General features: G+C 37.4%; 2 protein-coding genes across 2 annotated transcripts; both read right to left on the reverse strand.

Moving 5' to 3' along the window:
- Positions 1-9: 9 nt before the first annotated feature.
- KLHL41 (kelch like family member 41) lies at positions 10-9768 on the reverse strand. The gene is made up of 7 exons (XM_026852463.1): positions 8556-9768; positions 5674-5831; positions 5474-5581; positions 4476-4661; positions 2517-2663; positions 1506-1642; positions 10-800 (listed from the first exon to the last, which is right to left on the reverse strand). Exons 1-6 carry the CDS (start codon positions 9765-9767, stop codon positions 1531-1533), a joined length of 1923 nt encoding a protein of 640 aa, XP_026708264.1. The 5' UTR covers position 9768; the 3' UTR covers positions 10-800; positions 1506-1530.
- Positions 9769-10889: 1121 nt separating this feature from the next.
- On the reverse strand, positions 10890-23263 carry BBS5 (Bardet-Biedl syndrome 5). The gene is made up of 12 exons (XM_026852464.1): positions 23200-23263; positions 21471-21553; positions 20581-20646; positions 18718-18767; positions 17909-18036; positions 16896-17031; positions 15802-15897; positions 15239-15301; positions 14584-14718; positions 14385-14468; positions 12556-12579; positions 10890-12440 (listed from the first exon to the last, which is right to left on the reverse strand). Exons 1-12 carry the CDS (start codon positions 23259-23261, stop codon positions 12354-12356), a joined length of 1014 nt encoding a protein of 337 aa, XP_026708265.1. The 5' UTR covers positions 23262-23263; the 3' UTR covers positions 10890-12353.
- Between the last annotated feature and the right edge of the window lie 6 nt (positions 23264-23269).

Genomic DNA, 23269 nt, shown 5'->3' on the forward strand with positions numbered 1-23269 from the left:
AGTAATTTCAGTAAATAGAAGTTTAATTATTTAAATAACTACTGAAATATTTATTGACTGAAATAAGTATTTCAGTAAAATGCGCTGCTTTTGATCCTTTGCAGTCATTCCTTCTAAATTAAATCAGGAAGTGTTAGAGCAGATGGGCTGGTGTAAACCAGTGATTTAACTGGAGCCAATGAAAAGATGCCAAGAACAGCTGAAGATTTGGGTATTAAAGAGGAAAACAGAAAAGATGTCCCACAGATTAAGTATTGGTGTACAGTAACATCCTGAAATGAACTATGATGGCTGGGCCCTTGCCATATGTTTACCTCTGTCTCCTAAGAAGGCAATGCAAGGGCTGATTTGATAGCTGGAATTGCTATTCAGGCAGGTGTGGTGGGCTGCTTTTCTAGTTTTTCTGCTACATCAGTTGTAATTAGATTTAGATTTATGATACCCTCTTTATTCAATGAAGAAATCCTTTGAAGAGTTACTCTAAAAACAGTGGGCATGCTCTGCTTTAAGAAAACTGAGTGCTCTGTTTTGGGTAAAGGCTGTACTAAGAAATGTGTATCCTGTCAATGTAACAGTGATGATGAGCTGATGTCTAGAAGAGACACCATCAAGTGACACTTTTATAGCTTTAAAAACAAAGTTTAATTGTTAAAAGTTTCAACAGTAAAATGCATCAACGTTTTATGAGATGGAAAAGTCTCCTCTGCTGTAGGTATTTGATGATCAGTTCTTTTAGGTCTTTTTAATGAATGCTTGTTAATGGCCTCAGATCTCTGAGAAAAACTTCCATAAAATATTTACTTTGGAAATAAATATAAAAGCATAAAAAAGTGGAATAACCTTGTTATCAGAAGCCTAAATGTAGTAGGTGAAACAATAGAGCTATTAACCTTTGAATGTCTGTCTGTGTCTCCTCACATCTGGCTACTAGTACAGCTTTGAGATGATTGGCATTTCCTAGGCCACATAGTATTAGGCCACTTTAGTTTTCAATAAGCACTTCCATTCCAGACTACATTATTTTTAGAAGGGTCTACTGAAAATATTTTTAAAATATGGCTGAAGAATGGAGGATCTACATACATTGCTAAAGGGGGAAATCAGGCTGTACAGCCAGTTAGAATAAAACTAGCTACCTACTGGTTGTATTGATCTTAACTATTAACGCATGGGCATTGTTTGGAGGATAAGGCACCAATACCCTGAATTGTCCTAAGTGTAAGGAAGTCTTGCTAGTTTTATTGGCAACTTCACAGAGTGAAAAAATGGAGTTCTCTCTGAAATCTTAATTTATTCTAATCAGCATTGTTGATTAGAATTTTTCAGGATTTTAAACGTTGGCAAAAATTCAGTTGTTGGTTAGCTAGTAAATATCTTAAGACTTGGACAGACAGATGAACTGTTTAACAGTTAACAGTGTTACTAGTATGCTGCTACAAAACGCTGTACAATATGGGGATGTTTTCATGCAACAAAACAGGAAGAGCCTCTTGAAACTCCCTCACCATATCATATTTTCCAGCATTTTGTTTACAGTTTTGATAACTTGAAGAGGTTTAAACGTGTAGCCAGGCAGGATGCTCCAGTAGCATATCGGATCTCTTTCAGTATGCCAATCCATTCCTTCTTTTCATCATCATACCTGCATTTAGCAAAATAAGGTCAGAACATATCTTAAAATTTTGAGTTTGATGCTTCATCACACGTACATGAAAAGTAGGATAGTCCACATGTTACAAAGGCCTGTTGCAACCGTGTGCTGAAGGATGCTACAAAAGGCTGATTTTGTTCTCTAGAACAGAACGGAAGGATGTTTTTGTCCATGTGAGTTGTCCTTTTCCTTGTCCCTAAAGCTTGTTGCTGGCCTGTGTCATACTTTAATTACTCCTATAAAAGCTTCCTCCTTATCTTAAGTATCTCCTTGGAATTTCTTCAGATTCTGACATACAAAGGTGTTTTTATCTGGGAATCCTTCCAATTTTTCTGCCAGTTAAAACTCCCGAATTACCTTAGCAACTGAAGAGTCACAGCAGAGAGGGGATGCTTCATCACTGCTACTGTGATTTAGATTTTTTAAAAAATCTAGGAGACAAGGATTTCTGATTCTCCTGGAACAATTACTTATTTGACTATTAACACATGAATATGTACAAACTTCTGTGTATACAGGCTTTTCTGCCTAAGAATGTCACAAAACAGAATGTTTTTATAGTACACTTACAAGGCCAAACCTGCCAAGAGATATGGCAACTTACTCTCGTTAAGAGTAAAAGAACTGAAGATCATGACTCAGACTGTTCAAATTATTAGTAGGTGGAAGTAGTCATTAGATCCAAGTCTCATGTTTATTTGTTACTTTCTGACAAACACTTCTGTCTGTCAGCAAGTGCTTTACAACCTGTGCTATGGTTCATTTCCAGAGTTAAACAGAAAACTAATTTTACCCTCCAGTATCTACAAACCTCAATTTTAGATACAGCTTTTCAGCAGGAAAGTGTGATTAAAATTAAACTTACTTCCATATGTCAGTGACTTCGCTGGGTGCAAATTCTTTAGATTCAAGCTGAATCATTGCAAAGCCTCCAATAGCATACAAGGCTCCACCTAAGGTGACTAAACTGATGGAACTTCTCTCTTGGGGAAATTCAGGCATAATCTCCCACCTAAAGATGAAAAGAAAAACCTAAATTAAGTAAACACATGAGAAAAGTGAATGCACTGAAATACACCTCTAGGTGACCTCAATTCAGGCACCAAGGACCGCTTGCGTGAATGGTTTAGTAAAAGAATGGTTTAGTAAATTTATCAGCTGGGAGCTGCAGTGTCTCCATCCCCACAGGGACTTCCTGCAAGTCTTAAGTGACAGAATTACACTGTGATGACAATTCTTCCCAGAGACCACTCCTTACAGGTCACCTAGTCCTATTACCAGTAATATGCTTTATACAGAGGTATTGTTCCCCGGCTGCTCTCATTTTTTTCCCTATATGCATTTTGGAAATGATTCATTTCAAGTGGCACTGACATAATTTGAGTTTAAAAAAGGTCACTGGAGTTCATTAGCATAATTTCAAAATATCTGACAAGTCACATCTACAAACACAGAAAACATACAGACATCCCAATTCTGGATAATGTCAACATCAAAACTAATGGGTTAATTTGTCTCTCCCACTGTTACTTGACTGTAAGAAAACAGAGTAAACCATGACAAGAACCTGCAGATTTTTCAGAACACAAGTTGCACATGTTTCTGAACAATGGAAGAGAAGAATGTGCCAAGTGTCACAGTAGCAAAATGACCTTTACTTTTCTTTGCTTCCTATGGAAGGTGTAAAGTCCAAAGTTCCCTCATAGAATTATGCATATAGAAAATGTGCATAATTCACATTCTGTATTGTTAAATTTTATAAGCAAGTCTCTTTGGGATAGCGTATATTCAAGTCAAAGCTTTTATTGTGAGGTTGATGGCTGCAATGACACCTGTCAGTGAAGACAGCACAGCCAAGTGTGTTTATATACAATAGAAGTGCTTATTTGTAAAGTAAAGGTGCATCCAGGACCACCTACAAGTTTAAGCTACATAATAAAGCTTTGCTGATATTATTTTAAATGAAAGTTTGTAAATAAGATCATAGGAAGGAAAAGTAACAAAAGTAACAGGAAAATTGAAGAGTAGAAAGACACAGATACAGAGGGTCTAAATTCCTGGAAAAGAATAAACATTTGAGGGATGCTGGCTGCAAAAGATTCTGACTGTGAGGAAGAACACTGGAACATACCTGGACCCAAAAAGTAAACTAATTCCAGATGTGACTCTCTTTTGTCATTGCTTTTTCTTTATAGTATTTCAGAGCACACACTTAAAACTGAAAGTCTTCCTGGAGTTTTCATATTAAATAAATAAGCAGAACTATCTGCCTGTTATGAACTAGTGGTTATTTTACTAGTGGTAAAAATTGTATTTGCTATGACAAGTTAAGTGAACAGCAAGACATCACAAGGCCATGTACCCAAAGAACAACATTCAGCTAGTCCTGTTCTGGCACCCGATTTCTCTTGCTGGGGTTTTACGTTCAGTGCCAGTGCTGTTTCAACTAGATTGTGCAGCCCTTGCCCATCTCTCCCACTTCTCCCCTCTTATGCCAGTACAGCTGTTTCTGTGGCTGTGTGGCCAAGTGAAGTGGGAAAGTAATCAGACTTAAAAAAGATTAGGGGGTGGGTTATTTTTGCTACATGAGCTCTTTGATCATGTTTGCAATGCTAGCATAGAAAATGTGTGTGTGTGTGCAGGAAAAATGGCCAGAGATATGGGCTCTTTAAGATGCTGCTGCTGTGGCTAAAGATGTGAATGTAGACAAAGTGTCTCAGTGGGAGTACAGGCACCTGAACACCTTTGTGACTCTTACCTCAGACATCCTAAAAGCCTAGATGATAAAATATTAGCTGAAAAATGGCTTGAATATTGCACTCACTTATTGGTGGTCAGATCAAAAGCTTCAACAGATGCCGTAAGGCCTTCTTCAGTGACGCCACCTGCAATGACAATCTTGCCCTTATGGATAGCCGTTCCAAACATTGAGCGAGCCACTTTCATTGGAGCCAGGTCTCTCCAGTCTCCTTTCTTGGGATTGTATACAAATAGTCTATTAGTGCATTTCCTGGGGAGGAAAAAGAAAACTTGTGATTATTTCTAATGAACTTTTGGCTTGGTCCAAGCAAGACCTAGTTGAGGTGGATTGTTTTGGGTTTGTGTAACACCTCTTTCCTCTCCATAAGCACCTTTCTTGTATCTAATCTGGGAATCTTTGCATGTCTACAGCACACTAACCACATCCATAGAACTACATCAAATGTTAAATGCTGCTTACACAGGGCAGCAATTTCACTGTACCTTACAGGAGAATGATAATGTTCTTTCCTAGCGCATTCTATTCAGATGGTTTTGTGGAGAAATGGATGACAAAGGTTATAAAAGATTATGCTACTGTTTTTGGCTGATTTTTCAAGCTTGTATCTTAAGTGTCCACTATACAAACACTGAAAAATTACCACCACATGCTCAGTGTGAGTAAAAACTTTGATCTTCCTAGCGTTACACCCATTAAGATACAACAGGCATCACAGGTCAGAAAATTTGAAAAACTGACACAGTGATTCCATGGCACCTAAGTATTTCTATCTGGAAGGCAATAATACTTTCAGTGAAGGTCCTCATAGCTATATATTACTAATGTGTCTCCAGTGTAAGTAAAATTTGCCTTGGAAATAAGTATGGTCATTAAAATAACTAGTTGGGATTACAATTTATATGCAATCTTACCTTATAATGGAAAAAATATCCTATATACCATAATGTGTTCCCCGAGATGTAAAAAAGGGAGACCCTCATTTCTGAGTGTGAGGGAAAGTAACCTCTAAAAGACCAACCAAATAATGTCATAAATTGTCATGAAAAGACTTAGAGACTCACTTATCATCAGTTTTTCCTCCAAGGCAATATATCAATCCATTGTTTGAGATGGTAGCATGGCCATATACTTTGATGGGTAGTTTTTTGATCTCACCCCATTTCATTGCCCTGGAACAAGAAGAGTATCACTGTTAGGCTCTTTCAACTAACAGTGGGCTATTTACACGTTCTCAGTGGGAATAATTGAATTTTAAACATACACAGGATCATAGCACAATACTGAATCTAGAGACTCCTCAGTGCGAAGGTCCTTGCCAGCAATTACATAGATCTTGCTGTCGGACTCTCCCAGGCCGAAGAGACACCTGGCTGATGGCAGTGGAGGAAGTGCAACCCACTCACCAGCGACGCTATCCAGCTGAAAGAGCATCAGAACAGGAAGTGTTAGGAAAGGCAAATAGTAAAAATCCACACAACAAACACTGTTCCACAAAATTGCACTTGGCATCTCTCAACAACTCATCTGCTTGACTGCAACCTGCCCTTCCTTCAGTGCAGCTAATGAGTGATGACTTCTACCCGCCCATGCTTCACAGTGCTAAGACCTAGCAGAGTCAATGCCAGGCAGCTCTCTTCGCATCTGCTCAACCTCACTCAGCCTCACAGAGTTTCTTTGCCTCTTTGTTAAGCTCTTCTTCCTTGTTCAAAGGTCCCTCACTCTCTGGGTTCCCTATAACATGTTTGAAAGAACAAGTTGTTCTTCTTCCTGCCTGAAGGGAGCAGACACTCCTGCCATTTCACACCTACACATTTAGCCTGTTGTGCTCATCGCTAGAGAGATGCCAGACATGCTCACACCGTTCCTCTTCATGGTCAGGAAATATTACATGGCAAATGGCACAGATGTTTATTCTCCAATCCCTAGAGCAGAAGAGGTGGTATTTCATCAAAAATAGCCTCAAAAGCTCCTCAAGATCTCTGATGGCACAATGAATAAAACTTTACTCCTAAGCAAAAAAGGCAGGCAGTGCAGCTCCATTGCCAACAATATTGATGTCATCCTTACTGAAGTGCTCTCACAGCTGTCCCAAGTCACATCCCGTATGCTGAAAACACCTAAGGAGAAGCAGCAGAAGGAGGACAGCAGAAAAACAAACAAAACAAAACAGTATTTTGCTAGAACTGTGGTGCTTAATTTTTGTTTTGATCTGAGAACTTACAATTGAACCTGAATGCTCTCTAACATTCAGAAAGAGTATTTTCTCTCTTCTATTGCATAGATATTTGCTTCACAATGTACAGGAAGGGAAGGTAAAATGTGAGTTTGCATGAGCATAAAGGTGAGAGAAAGTTCAGTCAAAGTAATCAGATCTGGGTATAGCTCAGTGACATCCTTTTTCCAGAAGTATGTTCCACAGTCAAGGTCTCTGTGCTGAAATGCATCTCCCAGATTTGATAGATCAGCCCTATTGGACAGGGAGTTTTATTGCAACAGTGAAATTTAGATTCATTACCCCAGTAGCTGAATCTGGTGGCGTAATGAGGAGAAGATATACCCATCACAGATCACAGCATGCTTAGTGAATCAGTCTTGATGATGACTTATCTACTGATGATAGGAAATAAACTAGTCATGCATTTTTGAGCCAGTGGCAGCCTTGTTTTCTCCTGAGTTGCTAGCTACCAAATAAAATGGTAACAGGTGTCTCGCTGGTGGAGAAATGGGGATCACTAAGTGAAAATCAGTTTGGCACCATATTAACATTTTAGAGGGAACAACAGTCCCACGGGTAACAGAGACAAGTATTTTAACTGTAGGCAGTAGCAGCAGCAAGCAAGGTTAAAGATGACAAGAAAGAGAGCAGGATATCAGGAAACAGACATAGACATATAAAGTAGGATTCTGAAAACATCAATTTTTAATATCAATCTCAAGGTTTAATTTTTCAGAGACCCCTTTCCAGTAGACTGAGACTATTCAGTTCTGGATTCTATATATTATGACATCAACACAGTATTTCTATTAGAATAATATTTCTGTAACAAGTTTTTCACTTTAGTGATTAGTGTTTTACACCTACATAATAGTGCTAATCCCTCTCTAGCAAGCTAGACTTCTCTCTCATAAATAGAACAAACACCTGAAACCAACTGTTTCACTGTGTGTGAAATCAGTGAGCCATACTCATATAAACACTTAAGATTTGCATTTTCAAATATCTGAAAAAATCTTTAAAATTCTATCACTGCTTATCACTCTGCTTTATTTTCTATTGAAACAGGACTTACTTTCACTCTTTTAGGCCAATGTGCCTAAAGACAGGACATGGCCAAGAGCATATTCCATAATTCACCACAAAATAGTTTAAATATCCCCCAAAGCATGTGGCCAGGTAGCTAAAACCATCACAACATTAGTTTATTGTGTAAGCCTGCTAGATTGTATTTTTGCTAATTTTTCTGATATATGTTGCAGAATACAGTTTGTATTAGTTGGCCTTATATTTATACAGATTCACAAAGATATAAAATGACAATCTTGGTTGAAACACAGTATTTACTGTACTGACATTGACAGTTTGCCAAGAGAAAGAACAACCTTCTACCTCTAAATTAGGTATTTCAGAATGCCCTTAGGTTTTCAAATGTAGATGCAACAAAAGGGCTTCTGGAATTTTAGTGACAAAAAAGTGGCATTTAAAATATGCACATTACTGCTGTAATAAAAATAATTCAGATGCAAAAAAAGGAGACATCTTATTAGATCTGAAGCAGCTAAGCACTCAACTTTCATGGATGTTAACAGAAATTCACAAAAGGTATTTTACAACGATATGATTAGGCTTAAACTTAGGCACCTGTACCATGAGAAATCTGGGTCTTAAACAATAACAGCCAGTGCCTAAATATAATATATTAATCCTTTTAACCTTTTCTGAGATCTCATCAGGGGCTTGATCTTGAGAGAGAAGATGCAAGTCCCTTGGTTTCATTTATCTTTCGCAGACCGGAATAACTCTCTATAGGTAGTTCTCTCCAGCGACCGTACAGAGACCAGACAACTCACTTGCACAGACCCAGAATACATTTCAGTAACTCTTACAGGCACTTAGTATTGCACCACTGATTACAAAGCTTATACCTGGAAGAAGTATGACTGGAAAGGCTGATCCTTGTTCTCCTCTTCCACATAAAGTCCTCCAACAATGTAGACCTGATTTTGTTTGGTGACTATACTGGAATGATTTCTGGGAATCTGTTCTGCCAGGGCTGCTAGGTAGCATTCGTTTTCAAGAGGATCATAAGCTACTGCAGCAGTGTCGTTAACCAGAAGAATTAGGTCTTTGACAAACATGCCGTGCCTGGGAAGGTCATTTAGGTAGCCAGGCAGTAAATCTTCATCTCCTACATCACCATTCACCTCCCCTTTGGTTGACTTTTCTGTACTTTTGCTAGAGTCGGGCAGTTTTCCAGCAAAAGCATCCTTAATAATCTTTACTTTTTTCTGAAGGTCTGAGTTGCTTTTAATTATATCATCCTTCTCAACGTGTTCTTTGAAATATTTTTCTGGCATAAGACGAAAACGTATGCAGTCAAAAATTTCCCCCAGGCTCTTCACTCTGTTCTCCTTGTCTGTTCGGACCCATCTCATTACTGCTTCAAATACCAGTTCTTCCTTCTCTACATTTAAGCTGTCAGGTGAAATAACTGAGATAAGTTCATGCGGGGCAAGCTGCATGAAGTCCTCTTCTTTGCAGATCTGCACAAAATGATCTGAAACAAAATCACGGGCAGAAAATGCAAGTCTTGGGCAATCAAGCAGAACACCCAGTCGGAGGATGGCCAGGCAGTTACCAACAGCAAGCCTCTTCTGAAGATAGGAGACGCACACAGTGAACACAGAAGGGATCTGAAAGCGACTGGCCAAAGCAAAAATATCTTGCACGTTAGAATCGTTAAGATCAATACTTGCTGAGTAAAGGTATTTGACAATCATATCCAGGATGTTGGGGTCGACATTATCTAGAACTACCTCCTTCTTTTTTTCTTCATTTTGCTCAGATAAGAAATACTCACGAAAATAAGGGCTACATGCCGACAGAATCAATCTGTGGCAAGGCAGGCTTCTGTCACCAGCTTTTAGAGAGCAATCTATAAACTTTTTCTCTTCAAGGAGTTCCTTGAGGCCATCCTGAAGAAGGGTGGATTGGTAAAGTCTGAGCTCTTCAGTGAGTTCCCTTTGGGAATCCATTTTGCAAATACTTGGGAAAGGGGAGGGAGCAGAAAGCTTTAGTTGTTGTCTGCCCAAAGGTCTGTCTGTAAAAAAGGCAGACCAATGTGCTTTGCCCAGCATGGAGCCTCTGCAACTTAATCTCGCCAGCTAATTATAGGTACATACTCTTACAGGTTGGAATTTAGGGTGGATGGTTTGGAAAAAGAGTTGCTCTTGCAGCTGTCAAAGACTGAAAGAAGCAACTGTTGCTTTTAGTCACTATGGTCAGGTTTTGCCATCATTCTCCACAATGAATCAATGAGATTACGTGCAACGTAAGAAATTATTTGAGTTGAGTAAGGACAGCAGAATCTGACCCTCAGTGAGACAGCCATGAGCAAGATTGTAAATATACATGTTACCAAATATTCTGAAATAGAAATATTAATCAAGTTGTCAGCTACAACTACTGTTCACTTTTTCAGAGCTGCTTAATACTTCTCATTGCTGCAGTCATAAAGATGTTAAAAAACTCCAGATCTTTACATCAATTATCTATACTCTAAGATTATTTTTTTACATACCCATATCACATCTGCAGTTTCATCAGATATTAATACTATAAAATTAATTTTGAGCTGCTTCATAATATCCATTTGGTTATATTAATTTGTAAACAAAACCCTACTGTTTAGACATAAAATATTCAGGCAAAGTTCTGCTTTCAAAAATAATTTTAAATTAAGTTTCCACTCCCCCTTAATAAACATCATTCTTAATTTCAGATAATCTGCAGACATTATCAACCCTTTTAAATTCAACTGCACTGAAAATGGTGTTAACTGCTGTTAAACAAAAGCAAAAACAGTACATAGGAAAGGTAGAACAGAGAATTAAAAACATGTAATCCACCATATTAACATTATTTAATGGATGTGTAATTTAAAAAAACCTAAACATTTCTGAATTTAAAAACTAAAAAAGCCCCAAATCAGACTAGTTTGAAAAGTGAATGTGAATTTAGAAAAATTATGCATATGTTGAAGGTTTCACAATTTAGACTGGGAACGTTTATATTTTTATTAAAGGTTGTCATACACATCCAAAACATTTGCAACTTTAAGTTGTTTAATGTACCTTGATGAAGGACTGTATTTTGCCCAGATAGAGAATGCTTTTTACCCATATGGTAAAATGTTCTTTGAATGTAACAGAAACAGGATGAAAACACAACCATTTGAATGCAAGAACTACAACAAGGTATAACATTATCAAATTTTATTGAAATCATAGTGATTTTTAATATAGGTAATATTTCATTAAAATACATACTTTGAGAGATTTTCTACAAACACGACAATTATATTCACACCACAGTTACTTTACTGTAACAGTCAGCTGCTAAAACAACAGCTGGGAGGAGAGCTCATTTGACTTTTTCCACTTATAGAAAATAGCGCAGAGGTCTTATCTCACTAGAAAACATAACAGCTGCATCTTCCTTTAAACAATAAATGACTCATTTCTCTCTAACACATAACATCATAAAGGTCTAATGACTCAGACACAGAAGCTATTTATGTGTGCACTTTTTTTCTAGATCATTCCTTTAAAAGAGTTCTCTAGAAAAAGAAAAGGGGGGGGGGGAATCTGTATAAGGATACCTGGATTACAATTAAGTACCTGGAATGATATGTGCTGAACATTTAACAAAATTATGAGACATCAAAACTAGTATTTGGAACAGTATTGCTTTTCATTAAAGCTATTGGTAACACAGCACCGCTGCAACGACAGAGCCAACATGCCTAGATACAAAATGTTCTACATATGATGATATTTCTATGTTGCACAACATTAAGCAAGTTATGGAAATTTGATTTTGATATAATCATTATGGGAAAGTACGTCACTGTGTATATTGAGCATCACACTATACACCACACACTGCCCTACCCCAAATGGTGGTCTCCATGCAGGTAGGAGGTGGCTGCCTTTTCTGACATTCTTCCAGGTAAAATGGCAAAAAAAATGGTGGCTACCTGCCATAAATGGTGGCTGAAACACTATGGCAGACCCTGTGTTGTTAGGGGCGGGGGCTTCCTGCTCTGACCACCTTCTGGGCAAAGCAGGATGGGGTGGCTGGTCCTGCCAGTCACGCTCCTGAAAACCCCTGGGGTACAAGTGTGTCAAAACCCGGAGTCAGCCAGTCACAAAGCACTATGAAAACGTGGGCTATGACATTTCACATAACGGTGGCTGAAATAAAATGGCAGCCACCACTCATGTGGTGGAGAGAGACTTGCAGCTCCTTACGGCCTGAAACAGGAGGGTCTTCTCGGGTCCTCATACCATGTGACCCGACAAAGGGTGGGACTTCCGGAGCTTGTGGAACAGGGCCCTGACTGCGGGCGGGGCTTCCAACAGCAGCTGGGGCCCCGCCTCTTCCCATATTAGATATCGCTTGTCCTCTCACTACTTACAGAAACAGTGTATTAAATACAAAGCTTTTACACATATGACGGTTTTGAATAATCTTTCCTTTATGACATATCCTGAGGGCATACTATCTAATATTTGCTTGCTTTTTAGCTTTGGCATATTCGTTCTCTGCTAGTCTGATATTTCTAAATTATCTTCTACAGATCTCACAAGCCCAGTAAGAACTGAGGGTCTTTCCTCGCTTAGGAAACAAACACGTGCCACTCTACATCAGGTCATTACTTCTCAGAGTCCCTGAAGTGTGAATCCATCCTTTAGCTTCTCAATTGCAAGTCCTAGTTCTTCTGAAAAAACAGGCTCCCCATCATGTTGCTTTTTTGAATGCATGACATAAGAGAGGAAATAAAATAAAGCAGAGGGTACTCTTTAATTTTACTGTCCCATTTTAAGAACATGAATTTGGTAGTATGACAAAAGATGTTCTTACCTTGTTTTCATCAGCAAAGTAAGCCTGGAAAAGAAAGAAAGAACTCATAATCTCAGGGACAGAAAAGTCTAAAACCAAATCTGTTAATAATTCCTTGGGGTAAAAATTGTATTTGATAAATCGTCTTCAACAAACCAGTCTGTATGGTTTTTATTTTTGTAACTTATATTGTAAACAAGATCAGTTTTTTCTATGTTGAAATCATTTACAGAAGAGTTCTAACAGAAGTTGGTGATTATGTTGTTTTCCACTAAATACCAATCTTTGAATTTTCCATCATAATAAACAAAAAGTTTTAAATGGTAAAATTTTCAGATTACATCTGTTACATTGACAAATACTTTATAGGTAATAAAATGTTAATAGGAAGGCAAACTGACAGCATTCTAGCATTTTCTGCCTCATGTGCAGCAGTATTTATTATTCAATTTCAAAAACTAACTTAAAATGTATAGGTAGTATCAAAATTCAGTTAACATCATACTTAATCTAAGAAATGAACACAGAGTAACTGAAAAATTAACCAAATTTTTCTACTCTTAAGACAGAGATCTGGGAAAGAGATACAATCTTTCTTATTCTGTGTGTGCAGAAGTTCAGGCTCAAACCCCTCAGGAAACCAGATCTCTGAAAATATCCCCAGGTCTAGAAGTCTCTGGACCAGTGGGCTCTAGATCTTCTTATTTACTAGAAGAGCCTGGTCTTGCTTCAGCTGCCCCTATGGACTGGCGAGGGGCAGCAAAGAAAGCATTTTCCTTCTCAGCTGGATCTCATGATATACAAGACTCTACACTGCAGTCATCAAGTGTCATGGAATATTGGTGTGGAGCCACTCCTTGAGTCCTGGACAGTCTGCCTCCTATAGCAACCACCTTCTAGTCATTTACAGCTTCCAGTTTTTCTTTTAGAATATGCACAGAACAGTTATTTAATCCAGCTGACAAAGACACCAACAGAGCAAACAGAATCTACCTTTAAGGAAAAGGTAAAAGTGTGCAAAAATGAAAAGAAAAAAGGCAAAAAGTGAGGAAAAAGGAGGGAAAGGAAGAGATTAGAGCTTATCTGCAACAGTAAATGACAGCAAAAGAAAAGAAGGTGGAAATAAGATTGGTGCTAGACTGCTAATCTTCCAAATTTCAGAGATTAATTAAGAAAACATGTAAATTGTGGATGTGTCAAGACTAGCATTAAAAAACTTGTGCAGCCTACCTGTGCAGTCAATTGTACAGACAGGTGTTACTGGGTTGCACAGAAAATTTGGAAAAGTCCTAGAAAGAAGGTTATCAACCAACCTAATACATTAAAAAATAAATTTTCCTGAAATACTGGGAGACAGATACTAATATGATTTTCTATACTGGTATTGTCAGGAGTACAAAGACCATCAGAAGTGACTCAAAATTATCACTGCCTTTCTAGAAATCTTTCAAGATTGAATCTTAGATGAATGTTGAGTGTATAGATATCAGTATCTATTAATCTGCTCCAAGAGCATGAAGACTTGTTTTAATATAATGTATCTGATTATATTCTACTGCTGGTTTTCAAGCTATTCCTGACCTTAATGTATTAAGAAGCAACAGACAACTATTACTTTAAATATCGACTACAAACTATGAGTAATAGATTGTTCTTAAGTTAAAAATCCATACACAAAATAAATACCTGTAGTAATCAGGATTTTGTATAAGAGGCATGTAGGTGTGTTTTAAATATAGGAAGTTCAGTTGTAGCATATCTTTAATAGAGGATTACAGCTGTACATTGCTTACATTTGAATAACCAAACAAGAACTATTTTAATTTTTAGTTTTCTGTGGAGCAGCTTACCACAAAAGCATCTGTATGTTCATCAGATTCTATTTCTACATCATCTTGAACCTGCTCCACTGTTAGGTCTTCAAGAGGTTGAGGCTGCAAATGAAAACACTGAAGTATGTAAATCCATACATCTAATATCTTTAATATATTTTTATTACTGCTGTAATACACAATATTGTATCAAATTTAAAATAAATGAGTGAATTACCTTTTCTTCCATTTCATAATCCACTCCAAATATAGGGTTAGCTGAATAAACTCTGTGAAGTGAATTAATTTCTTTCACTGCCTCCTGTAGTTTCTCCACAGGGTCTATTTTAAAACCAAGTACATATCCTCCACTCTATATAACAAAAAAAAAAAAGAAGACATATATTTATTAGTGTTGTTTATTAACAACTTTTTTCCCTTGACAGGGATTTTCAGTTTAGTGCAAGCAAATTCTAGTCTGCTGATAAAACATTATCTGTATTTTGGTATTATCTTATAATACCAAAACCATGAGTGTAATAAAAAAAAAAAAAAAAGACAAAGCTTCTCTATGAGGTAAATAAGCTTTTAACTGTTAGCCCATTATATAAATGGGGAAAAAACTTTTTACACGGAAAAACAAAAACAAACAAGGGTGAGAGAAATTCATAAGAGATACTAATGATTTATTTCTAGCTACTCAGCAAATGTTTATTATTAAAGAAGCTTTCAGATACAGTAAATAAGTACGACTTTTTAAAAGTTGTGTTCAAAAGGCCACCCAGAAGGAACACTCTGAGTACCTTAAAAGTAGCCCTATAACATTTCAGAATTAGAGAACTATTATATATAAAAAATGTAACCAATGAAAAAAGGTTATTAAAGCTTCTTACCTGCTGCGAACTCTCTATCACAAGTGCCAAGCCAAACTTTGAGTCTCTTATTTTTATTGAACGCTAACAGTAAAGAGGTAAAAATTGGGTGTTAAAAATTTTGGAATTACCTGACAAAAATCTGCTTTATCTTTTTTCTCATCCTGTACTAATAACTGGCTCTGGAAGGTTGGCTACCAGCATTCCTTCCCATTTATCATAACAAATCTGTACCCCTGAACCTCAGGGAAAAGTGTTTTCATCAGAAGTGGTGAGTAGTAACAGTACATTTCTGAATATCAGGTTCACAGATCATTAATCCCAGTGTACACAGATGACATGAAGCATCATAGTAAACAGTTTGAAAACTGGAAATACAAGCCATTTTCAACATCTGTACCTGCCAATGAAAGCCCCCAATTAATCTGGACAGAAAAAAAATTATGCTGTGGTTCATGCTGGTAAGACTAAATTCCTCCCTGACTGTGGGACAGGAAATCCTAATTTTGGTAGGATGAGAGTTTTAACTGAAGACTTGAACTTATGCCATTTTATTTTGAAAATGGTTGTTTTAAGATACTTACAATTTGTAGGTATGGTATGCTGACATTAAAGCTATCATTCATACTTGCATGCCAAACTATTCTCACATTAGTAATAAAAAATGTTCCCAAATTTCCCTGTTAAAGAAAAGGTATGTTAGAACTGCTTTGAAGTATAGAGCCTTTTTTCCAAACATGATGATTACTCCTGTCCATTTAAACACAACTGGGATACAGCTGCATATTTAATTCAATAAAAGTCATGATTCTTTCCCACCAAAACCAGTCGAAATGCTTCTACTGACTGCAAGGAAGCAAGACCCAATCTTTAAAGGATACAACACCTAAGTGGTGAAAATAGCTGGGAGTACCTACCACTGCAGCAAAGCAGGATCAAAACAGGACGGCAGGCCTCATGGGAGTACATGAAGCATCTGAGTGTTCTTAACTGTACAGATCTGGAATTGGTGTATAGTGTAAGCGTAATGGCATGCGGGTTAAACTTAGGCAATTGTGGAGATGTGTGCCAAGGGAATGTAGAGGAAAGAACTTTTTAGCTTGTCAGGATGGATCCTATTTCCATTCTGGACTAAAACTGCACAGACAGAAATAACAGCTCCCATTTTTTTTCATGGCTTTGGGAAATCCTTGCAACTAATGGCCTATAAAATAATAGAAATGTTTTCTATTTTTTCCTTAAAATCTTTATATTTCCATGTTTTAAAACACAGATTCCTATTCCAGTATTTTCATTTTCCAGTAATTAAAAAAAAAAAAATAGTCTTACACTGTAGTCAAAGCTGCATGTAAACATACAAATATTCAGCAGAGCACTTTGGAAACAACAAAATTGTCTCTCAGGATGATACAGAGTTTTAGACTCATCTTTTTAACAGGAACTGTGTATCTAGTTCCTTGAATATTAGCCAAGTCACGTAGACTTCAGGTTGCCAAAAAGAGACTTTGTTGTACTGAGTAGCAAATACATGGGATCAGCTTCTGCACATGCATCAGCTGATGAACCGAATTAAGGGTAATTCCTCTGAGGTTACAAAACTATAGTAGCATAATTGCTAGATGAAAGCCAAAACATTTTAACCTTGCTATATTCAATGTAGTCTCATTTTTCACTGTACCTGGTCACTGGATAAATTCCAAACTCCATTGATTTTATCATATATTTGTTCTTGTGGTAATAATCTCAGTTGCTTGTTTTGAATCAATGCACTTCTCAGCTTGAGATCACGATACATTTTTGAAGTTTCATAAGCTCTGCAAAAAAAAAACCAACCCCACATTACTATTTCAGTGTTTTCTATTGTCTTTATTATTTTAGCACCAACATGAAATGTGTATTTTCAACTTTTCTTATCACCACGTCACACAAAAATGTGTACTATTACAACTTCATCAACGTAAACTGTTACGTAATTCAGCTTTCCTTAAGGAAGTTATCTTTAAACTCAAAAGGGTTTTTTTGACATCTGTTTCATATCCTGTATTGTTCATGTGTATATACTAATTCTTTCTTTTCCTTAAGATAGTAATCTCCCAGAATCTATTGCAAAGCATAAGTCTTCTGGGTCCCGTATTATATATAGTATGGACATCAAGATTCCTTTATTTTTCAGTGCTGGTTAAGTCACAAACATCCAATACACGTACATCATACACACCCCATACTCTTAAACAGAAACCTATGGTAATGTATTATACACACATTCAGAATTCCCATCTTTAGGTGGGTAACATCCACTGTTTTGTAATCAATTGGAATTTTGACCACGATTTAACTCTTCACTTCCATTATGTGGTCTAAAATGATGGGAAATTATTATAGACAGCAATTATAGATAGAAAATCGCACTGAAAGTAGCTCTTTTGTACTTTTATTTGTTCAGATAGTTTATACACACAAGGTTTATAAACTGTGATCAATGACTAGTATTAATTTTCATTATGCTCAGTTATCTACTGGAATTTGTGATCGTTCTCTCACTTCCTTTCAGAGATTGTGTTCTCCTGTTTTGGGAAAGTTTTCTGAATGTTAAATATGGGCAGTTACATACTGGTCTATCAGCAGTAGTAATCCAACATATTTGATTCACTGAGTTTTGTAAATAAAGAAACACTATTTTAGGTATGCTACCTGTGTACAGCAATAACTGAAGTGAAGAGTCTGGGACTCCCAGGGACAACATTGGTAAATATGAACTCAAACCGTGTATTGTTACACTTGGTCAATATATACAGAGCTTCTGTCTGCCCTCGTAATTTCTGTAAGGAAAAAAGTGAAGTTTAAAATTTTTACAATATAGTAGCTTGACGGTACAGGCAATAAATAACCTTGACATATTTTCTGAATTTTTGTTCTAAATAGTATATGTAGGTGTAATGCTGATTCTACCACTGATCTGCTGCTGTCTTCAACTGAACTCAGGTTTTTTGGAGAAACTAGCAGTTCCATCAACAGTAGAACTAATGAAGCCTGCCTGCTACGTGTTTGCAGTATCATGACTGAAACAGCATTTTTGGTTTTGTGGCTGTCCCAGGAACCTACGTAATCTCCCTGATAGTTCTTTGCTGCAAGTCAAACAAATGGCTTCACAGTTGCATGTAATTCAGGCCATGTATTTGAGATCTTTCTTGCACAAAATTAGTGCCTCTCTAGACATTTGTTAAATTTAGACACAATGAGCCAACATGTGCTTGACTTAAGAGGGGAGAAGAATCACCAAAGAGTGTGATTACATGAGTTTTACTGCCTTAGGAAACTGACTAAAACCACACTTCTATAGAACTGTAAAACTTTCTCAACTTTTAAAACTAAACTTCCATTACTATTCTACTATTGTCCTTGCAAGTAAACTTTTAGATTATTGTTAATATAGTGCAGTAAGTATAAACAATGAATTACAGCTTCTTTTGTTATTTTAAAAAGTATTTTTTGAAACTTACTGAGTTGGCAGTTCTTGTAGTTATATTTATAATGCAGTTGTAACCAACAGCTACAAGTTAGGGGAGAAAAAAAAAGAACAGTTTTGAGAACAAGAAAAAAAAAAGTCAAAACTACAAAGTACAATACTGAATTTTGTAGTACAGCTTTGGCTGCTACTTGTGAGAATTACACATTGTGGCTAATGGTCTAGGTCCTCATCATAAAATCAAAGACTAATTTAAGCAGGAAAGGACCTTGGGAGGTTGCCTGGTCCAATGCTCTTCTCAAAGTGGGACCAACTCCATCTGGCTACTCAGGGTACTGTCCAGTTCAGTTTTGAATACTTCCAAAGAAGGAGATTCCACAGCCACTCTGGGACTGTGTTCCACTATTTGATTGCCACCATTTGTGAATATTTTTCTTCTAATATCTAATCAGAATTTCCATAGTTTCAGTGTTTGTTCCCTCAAGGTCTGCTTCATCATGATGTCGCCTGTAAATTTTACCTGTATAAATAAAACTTTATACATTGATATGGTACTTTATAGAAGAAGAGCTAAGGACATGACAAAGAAAAAAACCAGCAAAAGTGGAGAAGAAACTAAAAGAAGAAAAACCACTTATAAATTTCACGTTGCCTCTTCTATAGTAGTGCTCAGATAGGAAATAAAAACAAAGCATCCTAGCCATTCTTTCCAAAACAAACGGATGCACTGAAATAGTGCTGGGCTAAATCTGACTGTAGATGACAATCCTGCTGCTGATACTGTTACCAAAAAAAATAATCAGAGAACTAGAATTTGCTTTGGGAAGATTCTGCTTCTCCAAAAGCTCAGATGTAGCAGCAGTTCTGCAGGTAAGCATATTCAGTCTTTACAGAATTAATACTTATGAAAATACCAGAAAAAGACTATTTCCTCAGTTGCTTACAAGAATTTTTTTAAAACTAGAAGAAACAGAAATGTTCAAAAATGGCATAAAATAATTTTTATTTTATTTTATAATAATGCAATTGCACCTTAAAATAATTACACCTTAATGTAAGAAATAATGCCTTATTGTGAAAGCTAGAGAGTATTTTAAACTCTAAAAGATATAGGTTATACTTCCTTGAGCTTCTATAGGGCTGAACTACTCCCTAAGTTTCCTTGTAATCTCCTCTAAAAAGGTCTATTCTAAAACATAAATACACGAGCAAGCAATTATTTTTGAAAATTTTATAAATACATATAAAAGTAGCAGTGTGTGTGAATGCACTTATATGAAATAGCTAATGCAGAACAGCAAGCAGGCAAAGGGTGTAAGTTTATATACATTATGAACAGAATACAGATTTTCAGTGTTGACTGGCTGTTGGGAACTGAGCACTGGAAATAATTTGGGTACAAGTGAGTGCATCCTGCCCCTTTTTCAGCTAATTAAGCATGAGTAGACTTCCTAGTTACTCATATAGTTAGAAGCTTGATTAGCGCTTACAGTAGTAAATTCAGAAAGGTAGGTACTGGTGAGGAATAAAAACTGTCGGACAATACAGAATGTGAATAAACAGGTGACAACAAGAGGTACAAATAAAGCAAAGCATGAAAAAACTCAAACTTGTTTCTTTCTAGGAAAACGAATGAATCCCACATAAGCCAAACGAAAAATATGTCTGAAGTACTCTTCAACTTCTGTTCTGAGAAATTAACAGTTAATATTTTGCTATGAATTATTATAACAGTTCCTATATTACAAATGGATTCTATTAGTAACAGTTTATTTCAACTGTACAGAGCAACAGAGCTATGCTTTTCCATACTGTAATCAATACTATTGTCAAAGAATAGCATGCAACCACAAGGAAACACAAAATTTGCTTTTGTTTAACAGGAGATGATACTTACAGAGGTTGACTCTGGGCAGTGACAGTGAACGCCATATAATCCGCAAATTTGTCACAAGCAGTCTACCTGGAAATAAAGTGTGCAGATATTTTTAATCTGAATAAATTTCATAAAATTAAATGTTCCATTCTGTGGTACATATTTTACCTCTAGTTTTGAAACACCAGAATATTCCTTTGCCTTGATGGGAAAAAGCAGAAAAACAACTAAACAGGGTTTTTTGTTTTGAATGTTAGGAGAGAAAATCCAGCGAGGAACAAATGAAACCTCTAATATATAACAAAATTCTCAAAACCAAACCCAGAACAGTTACTGATTTCACATCCATCTGACTTTGGTAAAAACGTGGAGACACAATCAGTGCAGAACTGTTCTGGCTAGAAGGGGAAGGCAGTGAGTTAACTATCACAGCTGTCTTCATGAATAACCTCACCCCTTTGTCACATGCAAATTTCTTTGATTCTGTACCCTGTACAGCAGCAACACATCCAATGCCAGGAGGGGTCATCTCATCATGCTGGCAGCTTCATGCCCTTGCACACTATATATATTCCTTACTGATTCGGTTTAAACCAAGTTAGGAAACACTAAGCATTAAACATGATTACAGCAAAAGATCACCAAAATGTGACCATTATAAATTGATTATTCTTACATGGCTTTCAATTCTAAACAAATTCTGAGATAAGATTATCACTTTCCTGTAACTTTGAACAAGGGATCCTATTTGAAAATACTCCAAGGGGAGAGAGATCTGTGAAATAGGCAGGATCTGTCTTCTGCAACCACTGACCACTGACACCAGGTTCAATGGAAACCACACAAGGCTTTCATGAACCTACACAGGTTAAATATTAGAAAAATTACAATTTCCCTGAACATGCAGTTACCTCTGTCTCCATTGTTTCCTTTGGTATCTTCAACAGACTCTAAGCAGTCTATAAGGACCTCTCCAGGTCTCATTTTCATTTGTCTAAAAGAAAAAATACAAGAAGAAAAAAATTACCTAGTGGAAAACAGATTAGATTTATCTTCCAAAAGGTGGCCATTTCTATTTTCTCAATCACTTTCCTTTCTCCTTTTTTTGCTTAGTGCATCATACAATGAAAAATCCACATATGCACACATATACACAAATCAACATTATATACCTGAAATTGTTATCACTACATCTAGCATATGAAAAATATTACTGCCTTATTACTACATTATAACTGTAAATAAAAATTTAGGTAGCAAGACCAAGCAAACTATACCCCAAATAGGGAGAAAGTGTGTGAAAATTGGGAGAGAAAAGCAAAAAAGTTGCATTCACATAATTTTTAATGGATAGTTTGTTGCCTCTTACTGTTCATTTATAACATAAGGAGTGGAACTGGACTCAGGAAAGAATAGATGCTGGCAAAGGAAATCTCAAATGTATGCTGACATGTGAAATTCTCTATTAAATTTACCACAAAGGGTGTAGGGGTTTGTTTTGGTGGGTTTTTTTCTTGTATTTTGCTTCATTTAACTGGTCTAACCACTTAATTACATAACAGATAATCTTAGTGTGAATTGTATTGTGTAAAGCTGCCAAAACTCTTCAGTGTATTGGCATGGCAGAAACAAAATGCATTATCAGAGGGGAATTCCATGAGATACCACTGGAGATCAGGATTGAGACACTAGGTATGGACTTAATACATCACCAGAACAGCACAAAAGACAGGAGGTACCAAGAATAGTAACATTAGCATTAAAGCAAATATGGAAGCAGGCCCTGTCTACATGACAATTTTACAAGAAAATAAGACAGAACTGCTTAAACATACAAGATACAATTTCATGTTTCTAAAATTACTGCAGGCAGCATGTCTGAGGGACAAGGGGTGTTATCTGTAAGGTCAACTGAGTAGGAGGGAGATGAAGCATGATAGTACACTTTCAGCCTCCACCCCCAAAAACCATCACCAACCAGCTGCTATTTCTTAGCTCTATATTACAAAAGCTATGCAGGGTCAGGCCACAGAAGCTAGAGCAGAAGTTTTATGTCTCAGATAAGGCTGACAGCCCGTCAGAGGTCAAGGCCCACAGGAGTGAGGAAGCACTGCCGCCACGAGGACGGACGTGACAACCCTCCAGCTCCGGCCCCTCAGAGGCTGAGCAGCCACTGCCCGTTCCCGTGAGCTCAGGCTGCCAACACCACGGCAGGGACACCGAGTCCTTGTTACCAGTGACTGGTACCGCCTCCTCAGACACACCTTCAGTTTGTTTTTACTTCTCAGTGCCAGGTAACGCTACAGGCTGCTGGGAAAAGAACACCCTTCCCTCAGTCCTTAAGTGTGCAACTTTTTTTTTTTTTCCTTTTGTTTTACGACTGTAAACGGTGACTGACCGCACCTACCAACACCTGCCCAGCCAGGCCGCCTAGGTCTCGGCGGCCACACAAGCCTTTTCCCGCCCTGACAGGAAAACACGCTCGCCCCGCGCCGCCACCCCGGGAAGGCTCCCAGCATGCACCGCGCCACTGATGGCCGCCGCGCCCAGCCTACTGGGGGGCAGCGCTCAGCCTACTGGCAGGCGCCGGACGGGCCCGAAAGCCCTGCTGTAAGGGCGGGGCGGGGCGACGACACTCACTGCGGGGAGATGTCGAAGCGGACATCTCTGTCCTCCCACAGCACGTCCAGCACGGCGCTCATGGCTGCCG

This window comes from Athene cunicularia (genome assembly GCF_003259725.1).
Source record: "Athene cunicularia isolate RWA chromosome 7 unlocalized genomic scaffold, athCun1 chr7_part1, whole genome shotgun sequence".
NCBI lineage: Eukaryota > Metazoa > Chordata > Aves > Strigiformes > Strigidae > Athene > Athene cunicularia.